Source organism: Pan troglodytes, chromosome 1, assembly GCF_028858775.2.
Source record: "Pan troglodytes isolate AG18354 chromosome 1, NHGRI_mPanTro3-v2.0_pri, whole genome shotgun sequence".
In the NCBI taxonomy this organism is placed as follows: domain Eukaryota; kingdom Metazoa; phylum Chordata; class Mammalia; order Primates; family Hominidae; genus Pan; species Pan troglodytes.
The window spans coordinates 145382692-145408623 of NC_072398.2; the positions used below are offsets into that span (position 1 = coordinate 145382692).

A 25932-nucleotide genomic window follows, 5' to 3' on the forward strand; every position below is an offset into this window, starting at 1 on the left:
ACAGGAGAATGGTGTGAACCCGGGAGGTGGAGCTTGCAGTGAGCTGAGATCGCACCACTGCACTCCAGCCTGGGCGACAGAGCGAGACTCTGTCTCAAGAAAAAAAAGAAAAAAAAAAAAGAATGTTAAAATTATTCCTGTTCTTTCTATCACTGCCATCCTGTATGCGCCCATGAATGCATCTTTGACTTTACTGATTATGAAAAGTAACAAATCAGCCAGGTACAGTGGCTCACACCTGTAATCTCAGCACTTTGGGAGGCTAAGGTAGAAGGGTCACTTGAGCTCAGGAGTTGGAGACCAGCCTGGGCAACATAGCAAGAGCTTGTCTCTACTAAAATTCAAAAATACAGCCAGCTGTGGTAGCTACTTGCAGGAGCTGAGGCGAGAGGATCACTTGAGCCCAGAAAGTCAGGGCTGCAGCAAGCCCTTTTTTGCCACTGCACTCCAGCCCAGGCGACAGAGTGAGACCTTGTCTCAAAAAAGGAAAAAAAAGCCCACAAATCATTATGTGGAAGATTTATTTAATCATACAGACATATTCGTAGGTAAAAATTAAGTCAAGTCCTTTTATAATGTCAAGAAATAATCATAGCTAAAAGTTTGGGGTATGGCCTTCATACTTGCCAATATATGTATAAACCTGTGTTTTAAATATAAAGGCTATCATTCAACATGCACATTTTTCTACATCAGTACATAAAGTTCTGCCTCATCTTTTATGACTACTTAAAATTCATTATGTAGATGTACCATGATTTATTTAATCAACTTTCTGATGATGTACATTTAGGTTGTTTCTAATTTTTTTCTATTATATAGTGGTGCAGTGGACATTTTATATATATATCATTACTTGACCAATTATTTCCTTGGGATACATTTCCAGGAATAAAACTATTGAGGCAAAAATATACAGTTTTTCAATCACAAATTTTTATTTATAGCTTTTATGAAATTGAACTACCAGTAGCTTGCACCAATTTATATTCCTGTCAGCAATGAAGTTGCCACACTTTTGCCACACTTCCTTAGTATTTCTAATTTAAAAAACATTTCTACAAACCTGAAAAGGAAAAATATTTTATTTATATATACATTTCTTTGGTTATTAATGAATTTGAACATCTTATTGTGACATTAGAGCAGTGCCATTTAAAAGGAGCTAATGACTTTTGATTTGCATCTTTTTCCTTGGGATTGTGGTAGTATTCCCCATACGAAAATTTGCAATTTGAAGTTATGAAGTCAAAAGAATAATTTAGATTATGGTTATAGAACCTCTTTCCTTAAATGTGTGTGTTCATCCACATACTTTCTTGAAACTGGGAGAGAATGATCCCTTTTCTTTCTATTTTTGTAAACAAATGGGCCACGGAGAGACTGATCCTTAACAGTTTCTAGTAAGCAAGTGTTGGTAAATAAGTGCCCTGTATTAACTCACTGAAAATGAGTATAAAATATTTATTTTCCTCATTTAATACAAGTGCCATCTAAGTATTTTTCAACTTTTTTTTTTATTATTGCCTCCCAAGGAGCTTTCTGCCGTGATATTTTGATACCATAGATACACTGTATATCTGTTGCATACAGTAGCCCTTTGTAGGGCCACAAGCATTAAAATAGCAAGATTTTGTTGGCCCTTCAGAGAACCAGTTTTTGCCCTCTTGGGGCCATGCTGCCCTCATTGAGAATGCATGTGTGTATTGATATTTAGAGGAGGAGAGGGAAACAGCTTTGCTATGCATGAATAGTTACTTGGGTTTCATAGGACTCAGAAGAGGTTAGTGTTTCTGTTGCTTTGTCAGATTGTCCAGAAGGGAACATAAGGATTAAGTTGCCACAATTACTCCACCAGTCTTATCACCCAACTCTAAACATGGTATCTTGGAGTCCCTAAGTTACCTAGAATATACTAGGTATAGTAATACCATTTTTGAGAATGTTGATATGCCAAGGGTATAGTGACATTATTGTAGTTGAAGGCATTTTGTTGAATTTAGGGAACAGTAGCCCTAATGCATTAGGAGTAATTGTAAATGTTCAAACCTTTATCCTTGTGGTTTTCAAACAGTGATGATTCTGCCTCCAGGGGACATTTGCAATTTCTGGGAGCATTTTTCATGGCCACAACTGGGTGCATGAGTGTTCCTAGTGGAACACTCATCTAGAGGGTGGAGTCCTAGGATGCTGCTAAACGTCCTGCAGTGCAGAGGACCAAGTCCTTTGCAAAGAATTATCTAGTCCAAAATATCAGCACTGCTGAGATTGAGAAACCCTGCTCTGTCTTAGTGATTGTACTTCTTGGAATCTAGCTTTAGAAAATAATCCAAGTAATGTTGCTAGGATTTTGATGTATGTATATTTTTTTAAGTGGGACATATATTTGTATATATAATTATAAAAAATGAGAAACAAGCTTAATTCTTCCAGTCTTAAGAAGAACACGTCAGGACTTACAGTAATTTCAGCAATACTGAAGAATTGGAAACCATTTTAGAGAAATTTAACTCACTCATTTCAGCAATTTTTTTTTTTTTTTTTTTTTTTTTCTGAGACGGAATCTTGCTCTGTCGCCCAGGCTGGAATGCAGTGGCTCAATCTCAGCTCACTGCAAGCTCCGCCTCCCGGGTTCAAGCAATGTGATTCTCCTACCTCGGCCTCCCGAGTAGCTGGGACTACAGGCACATGCCACCACACCTGGCTAATTTTTTGTGTTTTTAGTAGAGACGGGGTTTCACCATGTGAGCCAGGATGGTCTCGATCTCCTGACCTCATGATCTGCCCACCTTGGCTTCCCAAAGTGCTGGGATTAGAGGCGTGAGCCACCTTGCCTGGCCTAGCAATTTTTTCTTTTTTTTGAAACAGGGTCTCATTGTGTCACCCAGGTGAAGTGCAGTGACGCAGTCGCAGTTCACTGCAGCCTTAATCTCCTGGGCTCAGGTGATTCTCCCACTTCAACCTCCAGAGTAGCTGGGACTATAGGCATACGCCACCATGCCTGGCTCATTTTTGTATTTTTTGTAGAGATGGGGTATCATCATGTTGCCTAGGCTGATCTCAAACTCCTGGGCTCAAACGATGCGCCCACCTTGGCCTCCCAAAGTGCTGGGATTATACAGGCTTTAGCCACTGCGCCCAGCCCCAGCAGTTCTTTATACAACACCCTTCAACTTCTGTTTGCCCACCTTGGGTTAAAGTACATATAGAGAATCATCTACTGTTGTCAATAGCCCTTTATTTCTTAGAAGAAATAAAAGTACCTCAAAAATACGGCAATTTGTAAATGAGTTAAATCTGAATATGGGTGCATTGAGTGTTCTTTACATTATTCTGTTTTTCTTTGTTTTTGAAATATTGGAAGATCACATTTTAAAAGTTAGTGTACTTTTCAAATTTGTTCATGTGTGAGCTGAGGCCAAATATAGAAATATTTTTATCAATAATTTGGCAATGTATAGCAATGAATGACTTTGTTATAAGTAGAGCTAGTTAACTACAACAAATAAAATGATATCCGAGGGCTTTTCTCTCTGTGTTTGGAATGTTAAGTGCTTTCTGAATGTATTCAGGGTGTATTAAATGTTAAAAGCCTAATGGTTTTTGAAATTACTCAAGCAAGAATTGGGATGATTGAGTATGGTTTACAATTCCATAAGATGGCAAGTTGGTAATCCTTTTTTTCCCTAAGTTAACCTGAAAAAACATACATTTAGGAAGAAACTATATTATGCATTAAGATGAACAAAATCAGGCCGGGCGCGGTGGCTCATGCCTGTAATCCCAGCACTTTGGGAGGCCGAGCCAGGTGGATCACGAGGTCAAGAGATCGAGACCATCCTGGCGAACGTGGTGAAACCCTGTGTCTACTAAAAATACCAAAAAAAAAAAAAAAATTAGCCGGGCGTGGTGGCGAGCACCTGTAGTCCCAGCTATTCAGGAGAGAGGCAGGAGAATGGTGTGAATCCGGGAGGCGGAGCTTGCAGTGAACCGAGATCATGCCACTGCACTCTAGCCTGGGCAACAGAGCGAAACTCCGTCTCAAAAAAAAAAAAAAAAGATGAACAAAATCTGTTTATTTCTTATTAAAAAAAAAAGTCAGCCTTGTGATAATGCTATTATGGTATTCCTATTTCACAGATAATGAATATTGCAAAATGTTTTATTTTGGAAGAATTATTTATTTAAAACTAGTAACTGTTGCTTTTGCATTCAAATTTTTAAATGTTTTTTCCTCTGAGATTTTAGACATCTGTCCTTTAGATTAGTAAAGGGTACTTTTCAACTTTGTTCTCAATAAAATTATGTTCTTTGTCTTCTGACAGAAATTTTACTAAATCATATAGATGTTTGGTGAAAGATAGATTGTATTAAAAGAAAATTATTTTAGATTTTGGGGTCCTACTGCTATGGGATAGATTTTAAGGAGATGTCGGTAGTCATTAACTTGCTCTACTGGATTGTTAGAAATTTCTTCTAAGTAAGGAAAACATTGTGTAAAATCATCATGTAGTGAAGACATTTAGATTTCTGTATTGGATTCAATATTTTGAGCATTAGAATTTTTAAAGAAGGAATCATGTCAATGTCTCTAAATTTAGATATATTAAATATAGTCATTTTTCTAAAATCAGGCATTTAGTGAGTTATTGCTGTTGATCCTATGTCAAACCAAAGTTTAGACCTGAAAGCAAAAAGACTGTAGCTCAAAGTGCATTCTGCTTAGCAACCAGCTTGTTGTCTCCTGTTTTGCTACTGAATGCACGTACTCATGCCTCAGAAGTGTATCTCCAGCCAGCTGGACTCAACCGGACAATACTTCATTCACCTAATTTCCAGACTAGTCAAGCAAAGACATCAGCTCATTGTATTTAGTCATGAGGAAATTTATTTGTAAACTTCAAATAGTAGCACACTGCTCTCAAAAGCCCCTGAACTATGAGAAATTGCTTTCTGATTCAGAAATGTGAAGTCCTTGGAATTTAGAACTGCTTCCCTTTTTTTTCTTTCTTAATAACCCTTGCAAGAGAAATTAGCTCTTAATAGAAAATATATGTTAAAGTCTAAGAATAATTTTAGAATTATCTTAAAGTGAAAATTTAGAAAGTTCAATTTGCATCCAGACTTTTATTGTCTACCTTGATTCTCACATGATTATTTTCTCTCTTAGAAAACAACAGTTTTGTTGGCATGTGAAGCTCCAGTTTCCTCAAAGTCAAGCTGAGTACATAGAAAAAAGGTATCACTGCTATCTTTCAATCACTGATTTGTTTTAATTTGAAGGCTGTGTATTTAAAATAAACTGTTAACTTAATGTCAGTAGTAGAATGGATAACTAAATTGTGGTGTATTTATACAATGAAATGCTAAACATCACTAAAAATGAATGAACTACAGCTATGCACATCAACATGGATGAATCTCAGAAATAATATAAGAAAAGCAAGTTAAGGAAGAATGTAGAGAACATGATTGTAAATATGGGGGAAAAAAGCCAGAAAACTAAATAGTGTACTTTTAGGAATACCTACAAAGGTGATAGAACTAACTCTAAGGGAAATTATTAACATAGAAATCCTGATGATGGTTTCTTTAGCAGCAAAGCAAGTATTGAGGAGAAGGATCCGAGGAGAATTAGACGGCTGAAAGTTTCCTATTTCTTCAGCTGGGTGGTTGTTAAGGAAGTGAAAAATGACCCAAAATTCTACCATGCAAAGATTACTACTATTAACATTATAGTGTATCACTCAGAAAATACATTATTTTAGATGTATATATGTGTACTCATTGGAATTAATTTGCATAAAGTTTTTTGTGTTACTGTTTCATATTAAAACTTGTTCTTTTCTTTTTCTTTATTTTTGGAGGGGAGTGGGGGCAGGATCTTGCTCTGTTGCCCATGCTGGAGTGCAGTGGTATGGACCTCCGCTCACTGCAGCTTCAACCTCCTGGGCTCAGGTGATCCTCCTACCTCAGCCTCCAAGTAGGTGGGACTAAAGGCTCAGGCCATCATGCCCAGCTAATCTTGTTTAGTTTTGTAGAGGCAAGGCCTCACTATGTTGCCCACGCGGGTCTCAAACTCCTGGCCTCAAGCAATCCTCCCCTCTCTGCCTCCCAAAATGTTGGAATTACGAGTGTGAGCCACCGCATCCAGCCTATAAACATTTTCAAGTGTCATTTAAACATTTTAATGTTGGCCAGATGCGGCAGCTCACACCTATAATCCCAGCACTTTGGGAGGTCAAGGCTGATGGACTGCCTTTGGCCAGGAGTTCGAGACCAGTTTGGCCAACATGGTGAAACCCCGTCTCTACTAAAAATACAAAAATTAGCTGGGGGAAGTGGCGCACCCCTGTAATCACAGCTACTTGGGAGGCTGAGGCATGAGAATAGCTTAAATGCGGGAGGCGGAGGTTGCAGTGAGCCAAGATCATGCCACTGCACTCCACCCTGGGCGACAGAGCAAGACTCTGTCTCAACAACAACAAAAAAAAATTTAAAAAGTAACAAATCATTTTAATATTTGTGAACTATTTCATTCCTTGATTTAGGAAAATTTTAAAGTTGCTCTTTAAGTAGTATATTTAGCATATTCCTACATTATACATAAATATCCTCTCTTTGTAGCTGTCAAAGGGATTTTAGTGAAGAACTTTGTTATTTGGAGTTGCATACAAGGAAAAGACTTATTTTACAGATAGGGGTATGTAGCCAATAGTATATATGAATATGTATAAATGGTTGAGGAAAGTTAATGTTTTAAAACAGTGTCTTAATTTTGTTTATGCAGCTTTATATATAAGTTTAAAACAGTGTGCATATATGGAGGAAAGTTGGAAAACTTAAAATGTTTTGTTTCCAAGGAAATTAGTATCAATTTTTTAACTTGATCTTATAAATTAGAATGAATAAATTTGAACATGCACTGAAATCTGAAACCTTTTTTCAGATTTATTATTTCTGCTAGTTTCAAATATATTTTATCCTGACCTCTTCTTTTCATGTTTGAGTACAGGTGTGTGTTAAAAGAGGCTTCATATTTTTATTATTGATTTATACAGAACTTCTCAAAATGTTGTTTTTTAAGACCTTGTTAAGTGTGTCCAAGAACTCTTTTTGAGCTTTTTCCTAAGTAATTTTTGCTTAAAATGATATTTTATTTTGCCAAGAATAATATAAAAGGTCTTTGTTCAGTTATTTAAACCAAAAAAGCCACAATATTTAATAATTCAAAATTAACACCTTTAGTAGAAAATTATAAATACTAATATAGCTTGTTTTTTTTCTTTGTTGTAAAGAGTACCAGATGATAAAACTATTAATGAAATCCTAAAACCTTACATTGATCCTGAAAAGTCTGACCCTGTAATTCGTCAAAGGTATGCTTCAAAAATATTGTAACTTTCTGAAATAATTAAAAATGTTGATGTACTTATTAGGGTCAACCATGACTATTAGAATGTGATGTGTAGTGCAATTTACTTTCTATCACATTTTCTTGGTGTTTACTGAAGGTCTGTCAGTAGAAATAGCTGACATTCATTGTTTCCTATGTTCCAGACACTCTTCAAAGCAGACAGTAATAAATGTGTTAATTCATTTAATCCTCACAATAACTCTGAAAAGTAGATTATTATTATACCCATTTTACAGATGGAGAAACTGAGCCTTGAAGTGGTTAAGTAATATCCTATAGCTAGTAAACAGGGAAGCTAGGATTCACACCCAGGCAGTCTGGAGTCAAAGTCTTTACTCTTAACCCTTAAACTAAACTACCTTTGAGGTTGAACGAGAAACTCTGAAAATGAAAAGTTTCCAAGTAACTTAAAGACAGGAAATCCTGTTTCAGCCAAGTCTTCATAGAACTAAGTAAAGTACACTCTGCCTCCTGTCCAGAAATACAGCATGGACAAAAGTGGTTAACATAACATAGTGGAAAGATTCAGTCATGGATATCTGGGTTAAAATAGCTGTTTCTGTCCCTTATTAGCTGTGTGATTAAGAGCAAGTTACTTAATTTCCAGGCCTTATTTTTTCTCATCAGTGAAATAAGAATGATAACACTTCCTAGATAGAGTTGTTACAAAGCTTAAAAGAAATAGCATATATGAAATTCCTAGTACAGGACCTAGCATATAGTAGACACTACTCGAAAACGGAGATTGTTATTAGAGTGTGAGTTATTAGTGCTCCTGGGCAGAAACCCGGTTGACTTTATTTTCTCCAGATGGTACTTGCTTGGGATGTGAATGAGTGCTTGGTTTGGTTCCAGAATAACCTGGTATTTAAATTTTAGACTGGGTGGATTCTAAAATGTCTAATCCAGTTCTAGTTGAATCTCATTCTTTTGCTTTTGATAAAAGGTCATGCCCAGACTGAACCAGACCCGTGTCACATATCAAGCAGTCTTTAAAATAGCTATGATAGTTGAGTTTCTTTCCTTATAACTGGTAACCTAGTTATTATCATTAGTCATATATTTACCAGTAAGACAAAATGTCACTGAATAGGATACATTTTTGTAAAATTATATAGCCAGATTAATTTATTGAAACAGGTGTTTTAAAATTTAAGATGTTTAACTCAACAGAGGAAAAAAATTATTTTCTTTTCAGATTTCTGGTTAGAAAACATCTTTATCTCCTTTTCTATGCTTAAATAGATGAACTTTTAAGTATTATTAGGTACAAATGCTTAGTCTCCATAAGACTATCTTGAAATATATTAAAAATCAGCTTTTCCTTCAATATGATGTTTTTATTTCAGGTTGAAAGCCTACATTCGCTCTCAGACTGGGGTTCAGATTTTAATGAAGATTGAATATATGCAGCAAAATTTAGTAAGGTAAAATTGCTCCCCTCCCCATTTCTTTAAATATTTTTTAGTTCTGTAATATAATTAAGTAGCTTGATTAGCTCAAGTTATTAAACTAATTATCTAGCTATGAACATGACTTTTACTTTTCAACTTTCAAGTCAGAATTCAAAATAATCAGACTTATAGGATAAATTGGGTTGAAAAATCACCCTGGTTAGAATATTTTATTTTCTGTCAACTGATATAGGGGAAATAGAATATTTTAAAATATAAGCATTCTTTTATTTGTTCTATTGTGGTTTACTTCACTGAGCTTTACAGGTATTGCATTCTTTACAAATTGAAGGTTTGTGGTAACTCTGCATTGAGCAAGTCTATCTGCACCAGTTTTCCAACAGCACATGTTCAGTTCGAGTCTATGTGTCACAGTTTGGTAATTCTTGCAATATTTCAGACTTTTTCGTTAGCACTATATCTGTTATGGTGACCTGTGATACAGTAGTAACACTTTAATGTTACTACTGTAATTGCTTTGGGTGCACCACAATATAAGGTGGCAGCCTTAAATGTGTGTGTTCTGACTGCTCTACCAACCACTCATTCACCCATCTCTCTCACTCTCCTCAGGCCTCCCTATTCCTTGAGACACAATAATATTGAAATTAGGCCAATTAATAACCACACAATGGCCTGTGAGTGTTCAAGTGAAAGGAAGAGTCACATCTCTCACTTTAAATCAAAAGTGGAATGATTAAGCTTAGTGAGGAAGGCATGTTGAAAGCCGAGATAGGCTGAAAGCTAGGCCTCTCCTGCTAGTTAGTCAAGTCGTGATTGCAAAGGAAAAATTCTTGAAGGAAATTAAAAGTGCTACTCCAGTGAACACAAGAATGATAAAAAAGTAAAATAGTCTTTTTTTTTTGAGACGGAGTTTCACTCTTGTTGTCCAAGCTGGAGTGCGATGGCGTGATCTCGGTTCACCGCAACCTCCACCTCCCAGGTTCAAGCGATTCTTCTGCCTCAGTCTCTTGAGTAGCTGGGATTACAGGCATGTGCCACCACGCCCAGCTAATTTTGTATTTTTAGTAGAGACGGGGTTTCTCCATGTTGGTCAGGCTGGTCTCAAACTCCCCACCTCAGTTGATCCGCCTGCCTCAGCCTCCCAAAGTGCTGGGATTACAGGCGTGAGCCACCGCACCCGGCCAGTAAAACAGTCTTATTGCTGATAGGGAGAAAGTTTTAGTGGTCTGGATAGAAGATCAAACCAGCCCGAACATTCCCTTAAGCCAAAGCCTAATCCAGAGCTAGGCCCTAACTCTCAACTCTATGAAGGCTGAGAGAGGTGAGGGAGCTGCAGAGGAAAAGTTTGAAGCTAGCAGAGGTTGGTTCATGGGGTTTAAGGAAAGAAGCCCTCTATAACCTGTGGGTTATGTGTGGGGTGAAGCAGCAAATGGTGATGTAGAAGCCACAGCAGGTTATCCAGAAGATCTAGCTAAGATAACTGATGAAGGTGGCTATACTAAAAAGATTTTTCAATGTAGACAAAATAGCCTTGTATTGAAAGAAGATGGCATGTAGGACTTAGCTAGAGAGGGGAAGTAAATGCCTGCCATAAAAGCTTCAAGGGATGGACTGACCCTCTTGTTAGGGGCTAATGCAGCTGGGGACTTAAAGTTGAAGCCAGTGATCATTTACCATTCCAGAGATCCTAGGGCCCTTAAGAATTATGCTAAATCTATTCTGCCTGTGCTCTGTAAATGGAACAACAAAGTCTGGATGACAGCACATCTGTTTATGGCATGGTTTACTGAATATTTTAAGTCTACTGCTCAGAAAAAAAAGTTTGTTTTCAAAATATTGCTGCTTATTGACAACTTCGATCCTCTTTGGGACTCTAAAGAAGGAAAGTTATAACATTAGAGTGAGGACCTTAAAGGAAAATGAAGCACAGAGGAGTTGAATGCCTAGAGCTAGGTCATGTGAGTTTCATTTAAGCATACTTCTTTGACGTATTTTTTGTTTAGATTTATCCCATTTGGCTCTTTGTTAAAATAAGTCTTAATGTTTTGACTTGTAGCTTTCTGAGTTGTGGTCTCTGGGTATCCTGATTCCTTTCTATGCAATGGCATGAGAGCAGTTTCCTTAACTGCTCCCTTTGGGGACATAACATCTTACAGGCATTACTGCAGCTCTTCTCAAAAACCCTGGTATGCTAGGACAAAGAGATTTCCATCCACTTTGGCTCTTCATGGACTTACAGTACACATTTCCAACTTAAAAAATAACTGTTCTCTGGGCCCAAGCAGTGTGTTCTATACTATAAATTTTAAAATACTCAGTATCCCCTGTTTGTCTTTTATTACCAAGAATTCTGATTTCCTTGAATTTTGGAAGAAGAGGCTATTTTGTCAAAGAGTCAAGTTTGACTGGCTTAGGTGAGTGGACACATTAGCCCTCAGAGATATTCTCTTAGTAGGCTTGTGAGACTAAAGCCATGGTCTCATGGCTTAAAACATAAGTAACATTTAAATGAACGAATTAGATAAAAGATGGCACATGGCAAGAAAGGAACTGAATTTAGAAGATGAAACAGATAATAAAAGAATTATGTAATGATTGACTAGAGGTAAATTCCAAGGAAACAATGTAAATTATTTTGTTTAAACATGAATTACGTGGAATTGATTTTAGGATTTTACTAAACTAAACTGACCTTTTTAATCGCCAAAGTGAAGGGAATAGTAGATTAATAAAGTAAAAAGTAAGTGGTGTTGACTATAAGGAATACCTAGAATAGACTGATTTGATACTAAACCTGAGCCTAGCTGGGTGCCTGTGGCTCATGCCTGTAATCCCAGCACTTTGGGAGGCTGAGGCAGGCAGATTGCTTGAGCTCAGGAGTTTGAGACAAGCCTGAGCAACATAGCAGGACCTCGTCTTCGAAAAAAAAAAGAAAAAGATAAACCTGAGCCAGTCTGAGGAACATGAAAGTACTTTCACTCTACCTTATCTGTGGAGAAAGCTCATCTTCCAAATTCCCCCATTTTTGCTATTGACTCGAACTAAGTAATATATGAAAATACTACCAAAGCAAAGGAAGGGGGAAAAGGTTATGTCCCAGGTCCAGTTTAAAAATTGCCATTCTGTTTAGCCTTGAGTAGTGATGGCATCATTTGACAGCAATAATAATGTCAGAAATTCCTGTTGAGGTAGCTTTCATCTTGAAGGTGGACCTAAATTGGTATAGGGCATCTTTATATTTCTGATTATTAGGTCAGCCACAAAGCATAGTTATGCTAATTTCTAAAGAACCTCAATTTTATAAGTATTTTGTAGTCATAAGTAATGAAGTTAGATAGTATAGAGATATATTTAGGCGTAGATTTTTATTTTTTATCAGATTTTTAAAACATAATGTTCTCTGTGTAACATACTCATGAATGGACTAAGATGAGCTTTTACATTTGATTGGTACATCCTTAAAGGAAAGTACATTACAGTTACATCCTTAAAGGAAAGTACATTCAGAGAACATCTAAGGAAAATTATTATAGGTTATAAATGTTAAGCTCTAATTTAAGATAAGCATTCTAAATAGAACCATTTTATTATTTCCTGAAAAGTGCTTAGAAATCAGAAACATGTAGTTTCTTTGTGGCTGTTTAATTCTACATTTACAGCATTACAGTAACTTCAGAGTAAAGTCTTTTTACCAAATACTTGATGTTGCCAGTTTCCATTGGTTTTATTTTCCATTCTTGGAAGGTATATAGCAATTGTCTCATGATATAGATATACCTGGTCAGCTAGAGCATGGTTAAGTTTTTCCCAGGTTTTAGCTTTGCTATACATGGCTTATTTTTTAAATTGCGATCATAGAATGTATGTCTAATCTAAGAAATTCGCTACTGATCTGTTTGGGAGTTTTCTTTCCAGAATACATAGGGTCTGAATTTATCTCTTAGAAAAGCTATTATAGCTTTTTAAATAAATTCACTTATTCATTCAGCAAACAGTGAGTATGCCAAAGTCCAGATGCTATTCTAGACATTGAGGCTATGGCAGTAAAGAAGAGTGTTCCTGCCCCTGTGGAGAAGATCATTCATGTAAGATGCTTGTGTTAGTAAAGCCATTCTTGCCCTTTGCCGCATTATTTCTTACCAACTTTCTATTCTCAGAAAGTAAATGAGTGGTTTTGGACTAGAAAAGCCTATGTTGCTAAATGTCAGGCACTATCAGAGGGCAGCTGTTGTATTACTGCCCACTTAAGTTACTACTGACTGAAGAATTTATAAAACAACTGACTTTGTCTATTCAAGTACAGTTTTCCAAATCTATTAAATTTTAAGCCTGGATTTTACTTTTATGGAACTATTTACCAGAAAGAAATTTAGATACATTTTGTTTTTTATGTTTACTTTGCTTCTTTGATACTTGTAAATCTTCGTGGGTTTTTTTTGTGTGTGTGTGATTTAAGCAGTTATAGGATGATCCTTTCCAAATTTATTCAAAAAAAACCATTAAGTACATTTAATCTTCTAGGCATATAAATAAAAATTGGAGTTTATACAAGAATGAATAAAATACAGTTCTGTTGTAGTAGGGAAAACAGACACACTGTATATATCATAAGAAACCTATGTCTAAGTCTTAAAAGTGATGTGGAAGGTAGTAGGTATCCTCATGTCATCAGAAGGCTTTGTTGTGGAAGTGATGTTTGATTTTTATTAAAGGTGAATGGCCTATGACTAGGGGAGGGTACAGAGGGCCTTAAGAAGTGCAAGGGCGTGGTATGTCATAAACAAGGCAAGTAAGTGATTTGAGGAGGTTGGAGTGTATAGATGTATGCAGAGCAGTATTTTTTAAACTTTTTTTTAAAAGTTAAGGTTGAAGAGTTAGTTCAAGACCCAATACTAACGCTGTTTGGATCTGGTCTCATTGGCAGTAGAAAACTGTAAAAATCTAGCAAAAAAAAAAAAAAAACAGTAAGACTTGGTGATCAAGTTGGCTATAGGGAGCAATAAATAGGAATCAAAGGTGACTGCGGTTTCTGGCATGATTGCTGTTTACAGAGAGATGAAAGTAAGGGCTGGAGAGGCTAAGAGCATGTTGAGTTTCATGTAGGGGTGGCATCATTTTCAGGAACACTACTTTCGAAAAGAATGACCTTACTCTACTAATTATTAGGATATCTTCAGAGTGAAATTGTATGCTAGTAAAAAATAGTAATATTATCCTTCCAGAATACATAATCTGTGTAGTATACCTTACTTTAGTTTATGAGGCTCTAGACTAGACTTTTTAGACCAAAAGTTTCACCATTACAAATAGTACATTTATTATAATAAATAAAAGTTTATTGTAACTGCTTCCTAAGCCTAAACCAAATCATGAGAACTTCCAGAATAACCTTTTTGCTCTTATGCAAAAATGTACATCAGAGATTTGCTGTAAGGTCAAAATTGTGTTTTTAATTTGATACATACCTTGGAAAGTTACTAAGCCTGTTTTCCCATCTAAAAGTGGGAATCAGAACAGAAATGATACTGCATCGTTGTAAAGATTAATTTGAGTTAATATTTGTCAGCTACTGAATACAGTGCCTGGCACCCAGAAAATCACTCCTGTGTATTATTCAAGTATTTTGAGTTTCAACTAGAACATCATGCTGAAATGATTGAATGAACGTAAGAGGTGTTTAAGTTCCACATGTCTGGTAGTAGGTAACTGTATCATGTATTACTTTTTTTGTTTATTTGTTTAACAGCTTCTTTTAACCAAATTCATTTTGAAAAAAAAAAAATTTTTTTTTTAAGAGACAGGATCTTACTCTGTTGCCCAGGCTGGAATGCAGTAGCACAAGCATAGCCTCACTGCAGCCTTGAACGCCTGAGGTCAAGAAATCTTCCTGCTTCAGCCTCCTGCATAGCTGAGGCCCTAGGCATGCATCAGCCATATAATTTCTTATACTTCTGGGATATACTTCAAGTGTAATATTAGCTATACATTCCCAACAGGCCACTCACCACTAAACACAAGGGAGCAGATAACCAGTTGTGTTTGTTAACATTTCTTTTGACATAATTGGATATTGGAAGAATATGAGAGATTTCAGGAACTTAAGATATTGTCAACTTATTTCTGTAGAAATTACTCCCAAATCTAGATATAGTTTTAACCTTTCTCCCAACCTCCAAATCTTGGTTTCCAGCTATCTTCATTTACACATCTCATTAAATCTTAAGCTCAACATGTCTAGATTTCATTACACTGCATCTATTTCTTCCTGATGTGTGTGTTTCAAATTTAATGGACTGACTGTTCCTGGCATCGAGTAAGCAGTCAACAAATGTTGGTATGCATTTTCTATTACTGGCACTGTTGTTCTAGTAAGCCAGGCGTAAGACCTTGCAGCTCAGCATCTTCAACTACTTCTTGACTTCTACCTTGCCACCTTACCTTGTATAATTGACATCCACAATGAGTCTTCCATTTGTCCTTTCTTCTCCATTCCTTTTATGTAGACTGTTAGTTACCAGTGTCTGCAACAGAGTTCATTTCCTTCCCCCAAACTGGATATGATTTCTGTATCTTTAGAACCTTAAAAGTGTTTTGCATTTCTCATAGGTTTCTATAAATTTGACTTATTTTATCCCAATAAAACTTAAATCACATGATGATTAACTCTCTTTTGAAGACAGTGGTTGCCGTAGGCATCTTCATTTTTATATTTCCTGCAGAGTTGTGTTAGTGACTTTTCCACAGTAAGTGTTCAGTCTTAATTTTTTAATGTGTGCTAATTCATTAAAATATATATATGTGTGTATATATATATGTATATATGCCTGCTGTATGCTAGGTATTGATGCCAAGTTAATACCCTTAAGCAGGGCTTGGGCAACTTTTCCTTTAAATGGCCAGATAGTAAATATTTTCCAGCTTTGTGGGCCATTTAGTCATAATTAGTCAATTCTACCATTGTAGCACGTAAGCAACTATAGACCACTTAAATGAATGGACATGACTAGAATATGGTCCAGTAAAACTTTATTTACAAAAACAGATAGTGGGCTGGATTTGGCCTCCTGGCTGTAGTTTGCCGATTCCTGCTCTAAAGGGTTTTTTTATTGGTTTACATGATATCTGTATATCATGTAAACAGTTGGGGGCTTCAATTCTCAATGAAGAGAGAGAGAGAAGATTGTAACAAGGGCCTAGTATAATTTAAAAGTTACTTCAGAAAGTGTAGTACCTGCTCAGGGTCAGGCTTTTTGATACATGAACCTGACCTAAAGTATCAGTTAAGATTGATCAGGTCTGTATTTTTCATTTATTCAGTTAATTTTCATTGAGCCCCTTTCATGTGCTAGCCCAGTGCTAATACCTAGGGATATATAGACATCTACAAGACTAGCCCTCAAAGAGCTCATAGTCTAGATGGGAAGAATGATATGTGATAAATACCGCAAAAGATAGATACTTAAAATACAAGGCATAAAAGGTGCCCAGTGGAGGGCATGGGCATCTTTGCATGGACGCTCCAGACTTAATCATTTCTTGATGGAAAGACAAACCATTGCCTTCACTTTGCTTCCAGAATTTTTCTTGTAAAGCCAAGAATTTAGATTTAAACCCAAGCCCAGGTTAAAGTATTACCTAAGCTTTGATTTCATGGATATCACACAAATTTTTACTGTTCATGCGCATATTATCCTGTTGTACTTGCACAGAGCCTATTAGTTGTTTCGTCCTGTGCTGGTTTTAGTTAATAATTTTGGAATGCTTTTTGTTTGAAAAGCAACCAGCAAAAGTATGAGCTATTTCTCTTGGATGATTTTATTTCCATGCTGAGAGGATGTTTTTAAATTTTAAAAACTAAGGCTATTTTACCTTCCTTGGAACTTTATGGATCTTTAATCTAAAATATTTTAAAATCATTTTCAGTGAAGTGAAGAGGTAAAATGCTTTTTCCTATCTCCTTTTTGAGAAATTGATTTTACCTGTGTAAAGGCCTCAGGTGAGCCCCACCTGACCTCTTTTGGCTTGCACCCACTCACTAGCAAGAAAAGACCCCGTTTCACTACTGGCCAGTTATTCTTCCTTCCTGTAAACCTCTCCCCAGTGGAACATGTAACCTGTATTTCTTTTCAGAACAATGCTTCTCAGATTTCAGTATCCATAATAATAGTCTAGGGCAGTTGTTGAAAATGTTGATTTCCAAACCACTCTCTTAGGGTTCTGGTTTAGTAAATCTTACATAGGACCCAGAAACCTACATTATTTTTTTTACAATCTCTGCCTCCCAAGGGTGACCGTGATATAAGTTCTTCCTGGGACCACACTTTGAGAAACACTGGCCAGGTTGGTAAACTCCTTGAGGACATTGTTGGTTCCCACACAATGTCTGACATGTGACAAGTTTTTGGTAGATATATTCAGTTGAGTTGTTGAAGTTGTATAAAGAAACATGTCAATTGATATTAGAATGGATTTTTTTAAAATCACATTTTACCTCCTTAAAGATTAGTCTGTGCTCTTTGCCTAACTGAACTAGAAATGGAAAATTAGATGACTTTGTTTTAGACTTACGGTGAATAATTGAAAAATATACTTTGAAGATACTCTAAATAGGAAATTTATAAGATGTGTGTTAAAAGTTAGAACTTAAAAATTATTTTGAGAATAGTGCAGAATTAAATATATACTGGAGAACACTGAAGAAATTCCAGAATTTCTAAGAACAGTGTTAACTATTTTCAGATGTCTTTTCTTATGTAAACAGCCAGAGACATTTCTGCCTAAGATCCCCTGAAAATAACTGTTGAAGAATTAGTGAAGAATAAGAGCTTGCTCTCTAGATGGGATTACGTAAACTTCCTCTTGTTTTCCTTTTGAAATTTGATTCTGTTAATGGATACCAAGTTGATAAATGGGGGAAAATCATTTAATCTGAGAATCAATAGTGAACAACCATGCCTTTAATAGAAGATGCCATCATCAGTGCTCGTCCATCACGTTAAGAGATGTTTTTCAAAAATAACTTAATTTGTTTGTAATATATTTGTGATGTTTTGATCAATTTGATGTTAATAATAGTTAAAATTATTCAGTTCAGAAGAAATTTTATTATTTAAAACATAAAGGTCATAGGTAATGAAATTAAATTTTACATTACATTTTTGTTGCAGAGAAGGTCAGGTATAAACATACTACTTGGTATAAAATTCTGCAGGAGAATCGGAATGGAAAAACAGAGAACAAGTAAGATTTCTAACTTAGAAAGCAGAGCATATATATATATATTTTTTCTTTTTTTCTTTTTTTTTTTTTGAAAGAGAGAGTGAGTGAGTGAGTCTCACTCTCTTGCCCAGGCTAGAGTGCAGTTGCGCAATTTCAGCTCATTGCAACCTCTGGCTTTTGGATTCAAGCAATTCTCGTGCCTCAGCCTCCCAAGTAGCTGGGATCACAGGCACACACTACCACACCTGGCTAATTTTTGTATTTTTGTAGAGAGACAGGGTTTTGCCATATTGGCCAGGCTGGTCTCAAACTGCTGGCCTCAAGTGATCTGCCTGCCTCAGCCTCCCAAAGTGCTGGGATTACAGGTGTGAGCCACCACACATGGCCATTATTCTTTTTTTTTTTTTTAATGGATGATATTGATGTTAAATTACCATGATATTTACAGTCTAGTGAATTTACTTAAGGGTGATATATTTCATCTTAAAACATCAATATTCACAATACACCATAAATTATGTTCTTTGCATCTACTTAAACTTGTAGGATGTCAATTTAAGAATGTACAAAAGTATCATTGTTTTTCACAATTATTTTAGGTTATGTTTAAGCAAAACAATGTGAAGACCCTGAATAAGTTTTCCCAAACACAAGAATTGTTTCCTGCAAGAGTGATTTAAAATCAAGGTTAAATCTGGGGGCTAATATGTATCTTTATGGAATATAGTAAGTATGAATGACATACTTTTATTGAGTGCCTTACTATTATTTAGGTACTCTGGTAAGCACCTCATACATATTATAATTGTATTATAATTAAATGGATAGCCCGTCTACAGCTGTATGACCACTAAATGGTAGAACCTAGATCCAAACCTAGGTCTGCCCGCACTCAAAGCCTTAGTATGTTCTTTGCAATATAGTACATGCCTCTCAGCACCATAAATAATCATAATGCATGTTCTCAGATTATGTGAAACCCAACCACAGTTCTTTATTATACCTTTTTGGGATTGTTGTTTATTTTTCAAAGTAATCATGGTCAGGATGAGTATGTGCTCAGAATGGCATTAACTTTTGACCACGTTTTGGATATAGATTCTAAAAGAAAGCGAGAATAAAACAAAGAACAAAGGAAGCATCATTTAAGGATTATAGCAATTCTGTATTCTATTACAGAACAAAGGAATCATCATTTAAGGATTAGAAAATGTTAGAGTTAACCTGAAGAATGTCCACACACAGAAAGGGAATATGTCAAGTGGTTTGCTAAACTTTTTTTATCATCTCAAAGATGATACTCTTCCAGTGATGGAATGGGCTTCATATGTGGTATTCTTGTTAAAGCAGTTTTATGATAAGAATTGTTAACTTAGCTTTAAGAAAGCTGAAGCTCAGCTAGTTGGCACAGTTCGGTGAGTGTTTACCGGACAGATATAAACTCAACTATTGAGGTCTCGGTAGCTTTCAACCTGAGAAGGTTAGTTTGAGAGGCTGTATTTGAAGTGATCCAAAGTGATGTGATGGTCAAATTCTTGGCAGATTGCAAGCCTACAATTTCTATAGTGATAGTCTTACTTCAAATATATTCTATTCTGATTCTTGGTTAAGGAAATTATGTGAAATATAAAATGTGAGTTTTCTCTAAAATCAAGTGATATTTTAGCGTAATGTTAATCTACTAAACTTACCTATCCTTGTTACGTTATAGAATATTTTGTGACCAATTTAAATGTTAGGCACCAAAACTGTGAATTCTATGTGTATTCCAATACCCATTCTCTGCTCAGTACTTTAAACATATCCGCTCTCTACCCAGTTCCATAGACCTAGCTCTCTCCTCCTATCTTTACCTTACACATATACTTTCTTCCTGGAAAGTCTGTCCTTTCACCTCTAGTAAATTCCTTATAGTACACCATTGTATTCCCAGTGCCAAGAACAGTGTCTGGAACATGGTAGACTCTCAGTAAATATTTGTTGAATGAGGAATGAATGAACAAGCACACAGTTGAGTGAAAGAAATCACAAAATTGACTTTATAGTCCCAACTCTGCATTTTCTTGAGAGACCCTGAGTAAGATACTTAACTTCTCAGGGCTTCAGTATACTTAACTGGAAGACAAAAAAGACTGGGTTGTAAGTTCCTGCCAACTCTAAAATAATACCATTCTATAATGTAGTTAATTCATGGACTATTGAACCTCTAAGCAAAAGTTTCTCTGAGGAACCTAATCATATTTTGCAAGGTAATATACATCCTAATAAAGACTGAAGATGTAAGAGTCTGTACTGATGAGACACTTGCATTCAGTTTTAACTTCAAAGGAAATGTATGTTTTGTTAGCAAGATTAAGACTAAAGATTAAGATTTAAAATCCCTACATTAATTAGAGGGGGAAAAAAGTGCATGGAGGAGAAAGAATTTTAAGAAACAAATAATTAACAATACTGTATTGTATACTTGAAATTTGCTAAGAGGGTACATTTTAAGTGTTCTTATCACAAGAAAAAAGAAAAAAATGCTATGTAAGGTGATGGATATGTTAATTAGCTTGATTATGATATTATTTCACAACATATACATACATCAGAATATCAAGTTGAGGCTGGCACAGTGGCTCACACCTGTTGTAATCCCAACACTTTGGGAGGCTGAGGCAGGAGGATCATTTGAGCCCAGGAGTTTGAGACCAGCCTGGGCAACATAGGGAGACCCTGTCTCTACAAAAATAAAAAATAAAAATCAAATTGTATACCTTAAATAATATATATAATTCCTATTTGTCAATTATACCTCAATAAAATTGAGCAAAAAAAGAATACGAACCAATTAAGGAGAGGTGTTAGCTAGGGTTAGGAACTGAAGTACCTAGATAGTGAAGACCCTGTGCAGCCTGCAAGAACAAAGAACATTTGGATGTTGGTACTGAACAAGAGAGGTTTGGGAGGCTGAGGCAGGCAGATCACCTGAGGTCAGGAGTTTGAGACCAGCCTGGCCAACATAGTGAAACCTGTCTCTACTAAACATACAAACATTAGCCAAGTGTGGCAGCATACACCTGTAGTCCCAGCTACTCGAGAGGCTGAGGCAGGAGAATCGCTTGAACCCGGGAGGCAGAGATTGCAGTGAGCTGAGATCGCGCCGCTGGACTCTAGCCTGGGCGACAGAGCGAGACTCTGTCTCAAAACAAAACAAAACAACAACAGAACAAGAGAGAATATTTACTGAGGATCTACTTAGCTTTACTTTTTTTTTTTTTAACTTTTAGGTTCAGGGGTACGTGTACAGATTTGTAATATAGGTAAAATCATGTCACAAGGGTTTGTTGTACAGATTATTTTGTCACGCAGGTACTAAACCTAGTACCCAGTAGTTATTCTTTCTGCTCCTTTCCCTCCTCCCACCCTCCACCTTCACCTCGTTCCTAGTTCTTTGTGTCCATGAGTTCTCATCATTTAGCTCCCACTTATAAGTGAGAACATGTGGCATTTGGTTTTCTGTCCTGCATTAGTTTGCTAAGGATAACGCATGAAGATTCAGGAGAATGGCAAGCCCCAATCCAAAGAAACTAAGAATCACAATAAAACAGTACAGGAGCTGACAGACAAAATAGCCAATGTAAAAATGAACCTAACAGATCTGACAAAGCTGAAAAATACACTTCAAGAATTTCACAGTGCAATCACCGTATTAACAGCAGACTAGACCAAGCTGAGGAAAGAATCTCAGAAATTGAAGATGGGTTCTCTGAAATAAAGCAGACAAAAATAAAGAAAAATGAATGAAAGGAATGAACAAAACCTCTGAGAAATATGGGATTATGTAAAGAGGCCAAATCTACGAATCATTGGCATCCCTGAAGGGGATGGGGAGAAAGCAAACAACGTGGAAAACACATTTTAAGATATTGTCCATGAAAGCTTCCCCATCCTTGCTAGATAGGTTAACAGTCAAATTCAGGAAATACAGAGACCCCTGCAATATTCTCCACAAGAAGATCATCCCTAAGATACATAATCGTCAGATTTTCCAAGGTCGAAATGAAAGAAAGAATGAAATGAAAAACAGCTAGAGAGAAGGGGCAGGTCACCTACAGAGTGGCTACAGAGATGGATCACCTCCACCAGGCTAACAGCAGAAACTCTTTACAAGCCAGAGAGTTTGGGGGCCTATATTCAACATTGTTAAAAAAAAAAATCTTCAACCAGGAATTTCATTTCCAGCTAAACTAAGTTTCTTAAGCAAAGGAGAAATAAGATTCTTTTCAGATAAGCGAATGTTGAGGGAGTTTTTTACCACCAGACCTGCCTTAAAAGAGATCTTGAAAAGAGTACTAACTATAGAAAGGAAAAACCATTACTAGCCAGTGTCACTTTACATTTCTATCATGTTACTTGTGCCAATGAATGCAATAGCTGTTTGTCTGCCTCCCCCCATAAAGTGCAAGGTTTATTTCTATGAACTTCCATTACCTAGCAGACTACCTGTGCATAGTAGACACTAAGTAAATATTTGAGGAATCAATTGAAGAATAAATGCCAGGCTAATGCTTATAACATTTTCACATGCATTAATTCTAATAAAGTATGTACTATGTCTTCTCTACTTTACCTGATTAGGAATCTTAGGCTCTGAAAAATTGACTTACCCAAAGAAACTAAGTTTGTACAGTTTATAAGGCTAAGATTTGGACTCAGACCTGTTCATCAAGAGTTCAGTTCATGCTTTTTCTACTAACTAGTCTCTGTCTCTGTCATAAATCATAAATATAATTCCTGATAAGTATGTCATTTCCTTGCTAGGAGTGCCAAATTACTTTTGGAGTATAAAATCTTATTACTGATGCTAGCTTAGCAGGTTACACTTTGGAAACATTTTCACCTGTTATAGTCCTTACAAACTAACCCATGAGTAGGTATCTTTCCTACCATTATATTGATGGGCAAAACTGAGTCTCCTTGTGGAGTCATAGCTCATAAGGACCAGTGATAAGACTGGAACTCAAGCCTTGTGGATTTAAAAGTAATTGAATTTACCAGCGAAAATCAGAAAAGATTTCAAAGAAATAATATCTAGAACAAGTCAGAGCCTTGTAAGCCCCTCTTTAAAACAGGTTTTAAAATATATAGTTGGCCATTTTATTTAACCACATCCATAGTTTAAATATCATGGTTAGAATAGGATAATTTACCAAATGCAGTTCTGAACTGGTGAACTTTCTGAATTAAGGCATATGTCTGTACTACACAATTCATGATCTACTCTCCATGTCAAGCAGGTATCGTCCTCATTTATGTGGATATATAAAAATCCCAAAACAAAGTGCATCAAACCACTAACTTAACTACTGTGATTTTTAAAATATGAAAACTAAGAGAGATTGGGTGAGAAAAAGATTAACTTTGGCAAAATCCTTTTCTATATGACTTGAACATTAGGAGTTGCAAAAATTGTTACACAGAAGTATTATTTGGAGAAATTTTAAATAATACCTTTTAAAGTTTAAATAAAAGAAGAATTAAAACTGTTTTTTGGAATAATTTAGTTGAACTTTTAATCTAGAAACCTAGATTGAGAAATAAATACAACTGTGAAAAAATATAGTTAAGTATCAAAAATTGTAGAAATTTAGAGCTGAAGGGATCTTAGTGATCACCTAATTCAATGATCTTATTTTAGTGGAAAAATACTGTGGCCTAGGGCCTGCTACTAGATTGCTAAATTTGGAGAAATTCAAACTTAGTTTTGGTATTTTTTAGCAGGTGGAAGGGGCGATGATCCATGGAGTGTCAGTGATCAGATGGGACATAAAGTGGTTTGTGATTTCCTTTCTTTAAAAACTTGCCTTTTGGGGTTATGAGGAGTTTTTTTTTTTTAAAGCACGCTAATTTGCTAATAAAGTACAGAGAAAGAAGTTCAAGAGCTTGGCCTGTTTCTTTGAAAGTTAGTGACAGAGTCAAGATTAAAAGCACACCCTTGATTATCATGACAACTTTTATTTATATAATGTCACTGTAACACCTGTTTGGCCCACTGAGCCATTCTGCCCTCATAATGCCCCCATGAGGCTGCCCAGAGCAGGGTCAGCCAGTGAACCTGTGAGGGTGAGCAAGTGAAATAACAAGAGGAAATGTCTAAGAAGGGTCCCAGAGGGCAAGAGAAAAGACAAATGTTAGTATCTTAATTCCTCCAAACCTAAGTAGTTTGTCTTATGGTAGCAGAGACATTATACTAATGGAAATACCAGAGTTTGTGAAAATTTCAAAAAGATAAAGCTGTCCCTTAGGATTCAGTAGCTTAATGGCTTGCAAAGGAGCTAAACCTAAATGTTTTAGGCAGTGCAAAGCTGGGCTCTTAAAACTTGCTTCAAGATAATGGAAACAGAAACATTCAAAGTACCTTTATCTTCTTGGAAGTAAATGTGACAATAAAATAATGATTTGAAGGTCATACAGAAAGTTGTAAGGCTACATTTAAAATGCAAAATGCACATAAAGGCAGTATGTTCACTGCTAATGAAATCCAGTGACTTTGTGCTGAACTAAAGTTTCTATAGGAAAGTGTTGTTATTTTTGGTAAATAAAAATATAAAACAAACACATGTGCTTAGGGTTTAAATAAATGAGTGAGCAGTTTCTGTGTTTTATCATTTAGCCCTCACAGTAACTCTCTGAAGTGATACTGTCATTATCCCCATTTTCAAGCATGGAAACTGAGGATTAAATAACTTAAGTAACTTGTCCAGGATCACAGACCAGTGAATGATGGAGCCGGAACTTTAACTCAGCGTTAAACTCCAAACCCAAACAACCAGTAAAAGTTATTGCTTCATTTAACTAAATTCCAAGTCCATAAAATATTAACCCCATATGTGTCTGATAGGCTTTCTTTATGAACAGTTTACAAAATTTACTTTTAAATTACTGATAAATATTAATGGTAGATTAAGAGTAACCACTTGTAGTAGAAAAATCTAAGAAATTCAGAATTTCAGCTAAAAGATTATTTAGTGAAATCTGAACGCTTCATTTAACAGGTTGGAAAGCTGTGGCCTAGAAGCTTACTGACACTCAATAGCGTATTGCTGATTAGAAGTTTGCAACATTTTAGGCTAAACACTAAATAAAATCCACTGATTCTAATCAAAACCACACAACATACCAGATTTTCATTGCATAAAATATTTTTAAAATAATGTATCAGTTGACAAGCCTTATAAATCTTTGCATCCTTAGTGCTTTGTAAGTGCCTGCTTAGCATGTAAAACAGGAACCAAGTTTTTTTAAGTATAATCATTACAGTTTCAGGATCCAAATAAGTGTAATCATTACAGTTTTAGGATCCAAAGCATGTTTAACTTGTTGCATAGTAATTTTTATGTACCTCTGAACATTCCTCTGCTAGGAACATATTTTATATCAGCAATAATTTTAGGCTCTGATTCCCATGTGGCCTTCGAAGAACTCTTTTTGTTGCTTCTTGGTTTCAGCTTTGGAAATCTAGAGAAACCCAATTAAGATTTAATATTACAAAAATAAATCAGATACCTAAAACATTAAATATGCACTGAAAATTATTTACCAAAAACTGAAACAAGTAAAAAACATTCCCTTATTTGAAAAATGCCTTTCATTAGAAGCCTTATGATTTAGCTAAAATGCACAGAAGATAAGTTATTGCAAGTGCTTGTAGGACGCCACTTGAAAAGTTCCTGTTTGAGAGTCCAGGTCTTATTTCCTCCCAAGAAAAATTTAGTTATCACCATTTTATATTTTACTTTGTAAGTTAATCTTTTACTTGGGTATCTGATATAATCTTATTTTTCTTTTTTATATAATTGCTACTAACTTTGAAAAAAACACTGCTTATTTCAA

The 25932-nt window shown here is 35.8% G+C and overlaps 1 protein-coding gene across 4 annotated transcripts in view; it reads left to right on the forward strand.

Moving 5' to 3' along the window:
- ZNHIT6 (zinc finger HIT-type containing 6) overlaps positions 1-25932 on the forward strand; it is a 55764-nt gene that overhangs the window by 22548 nt on the left and 7284 nt on the right. The window contains exons 6-9 of one of the 4 annotated variants that reach the window (XR_010153390.1): positions 5171-5239; positions 7299-7379; positions 8767-8844; positions 23818-24229. Coding sequence is in view for 1 of the 4 variants with exons in the window: in XM_001142619.7 (XP_001142619.1) it covers positions 5171-5239; positions 7299-7379; positions 8767-8844 (228 nt within the window). In the remaining 3 variants the exon portion in view is untranslated. The other 3 variants (XR_010153391.1, XR_010153392.1, XM_001142619.7) reach the window with 3 other exon arrangements.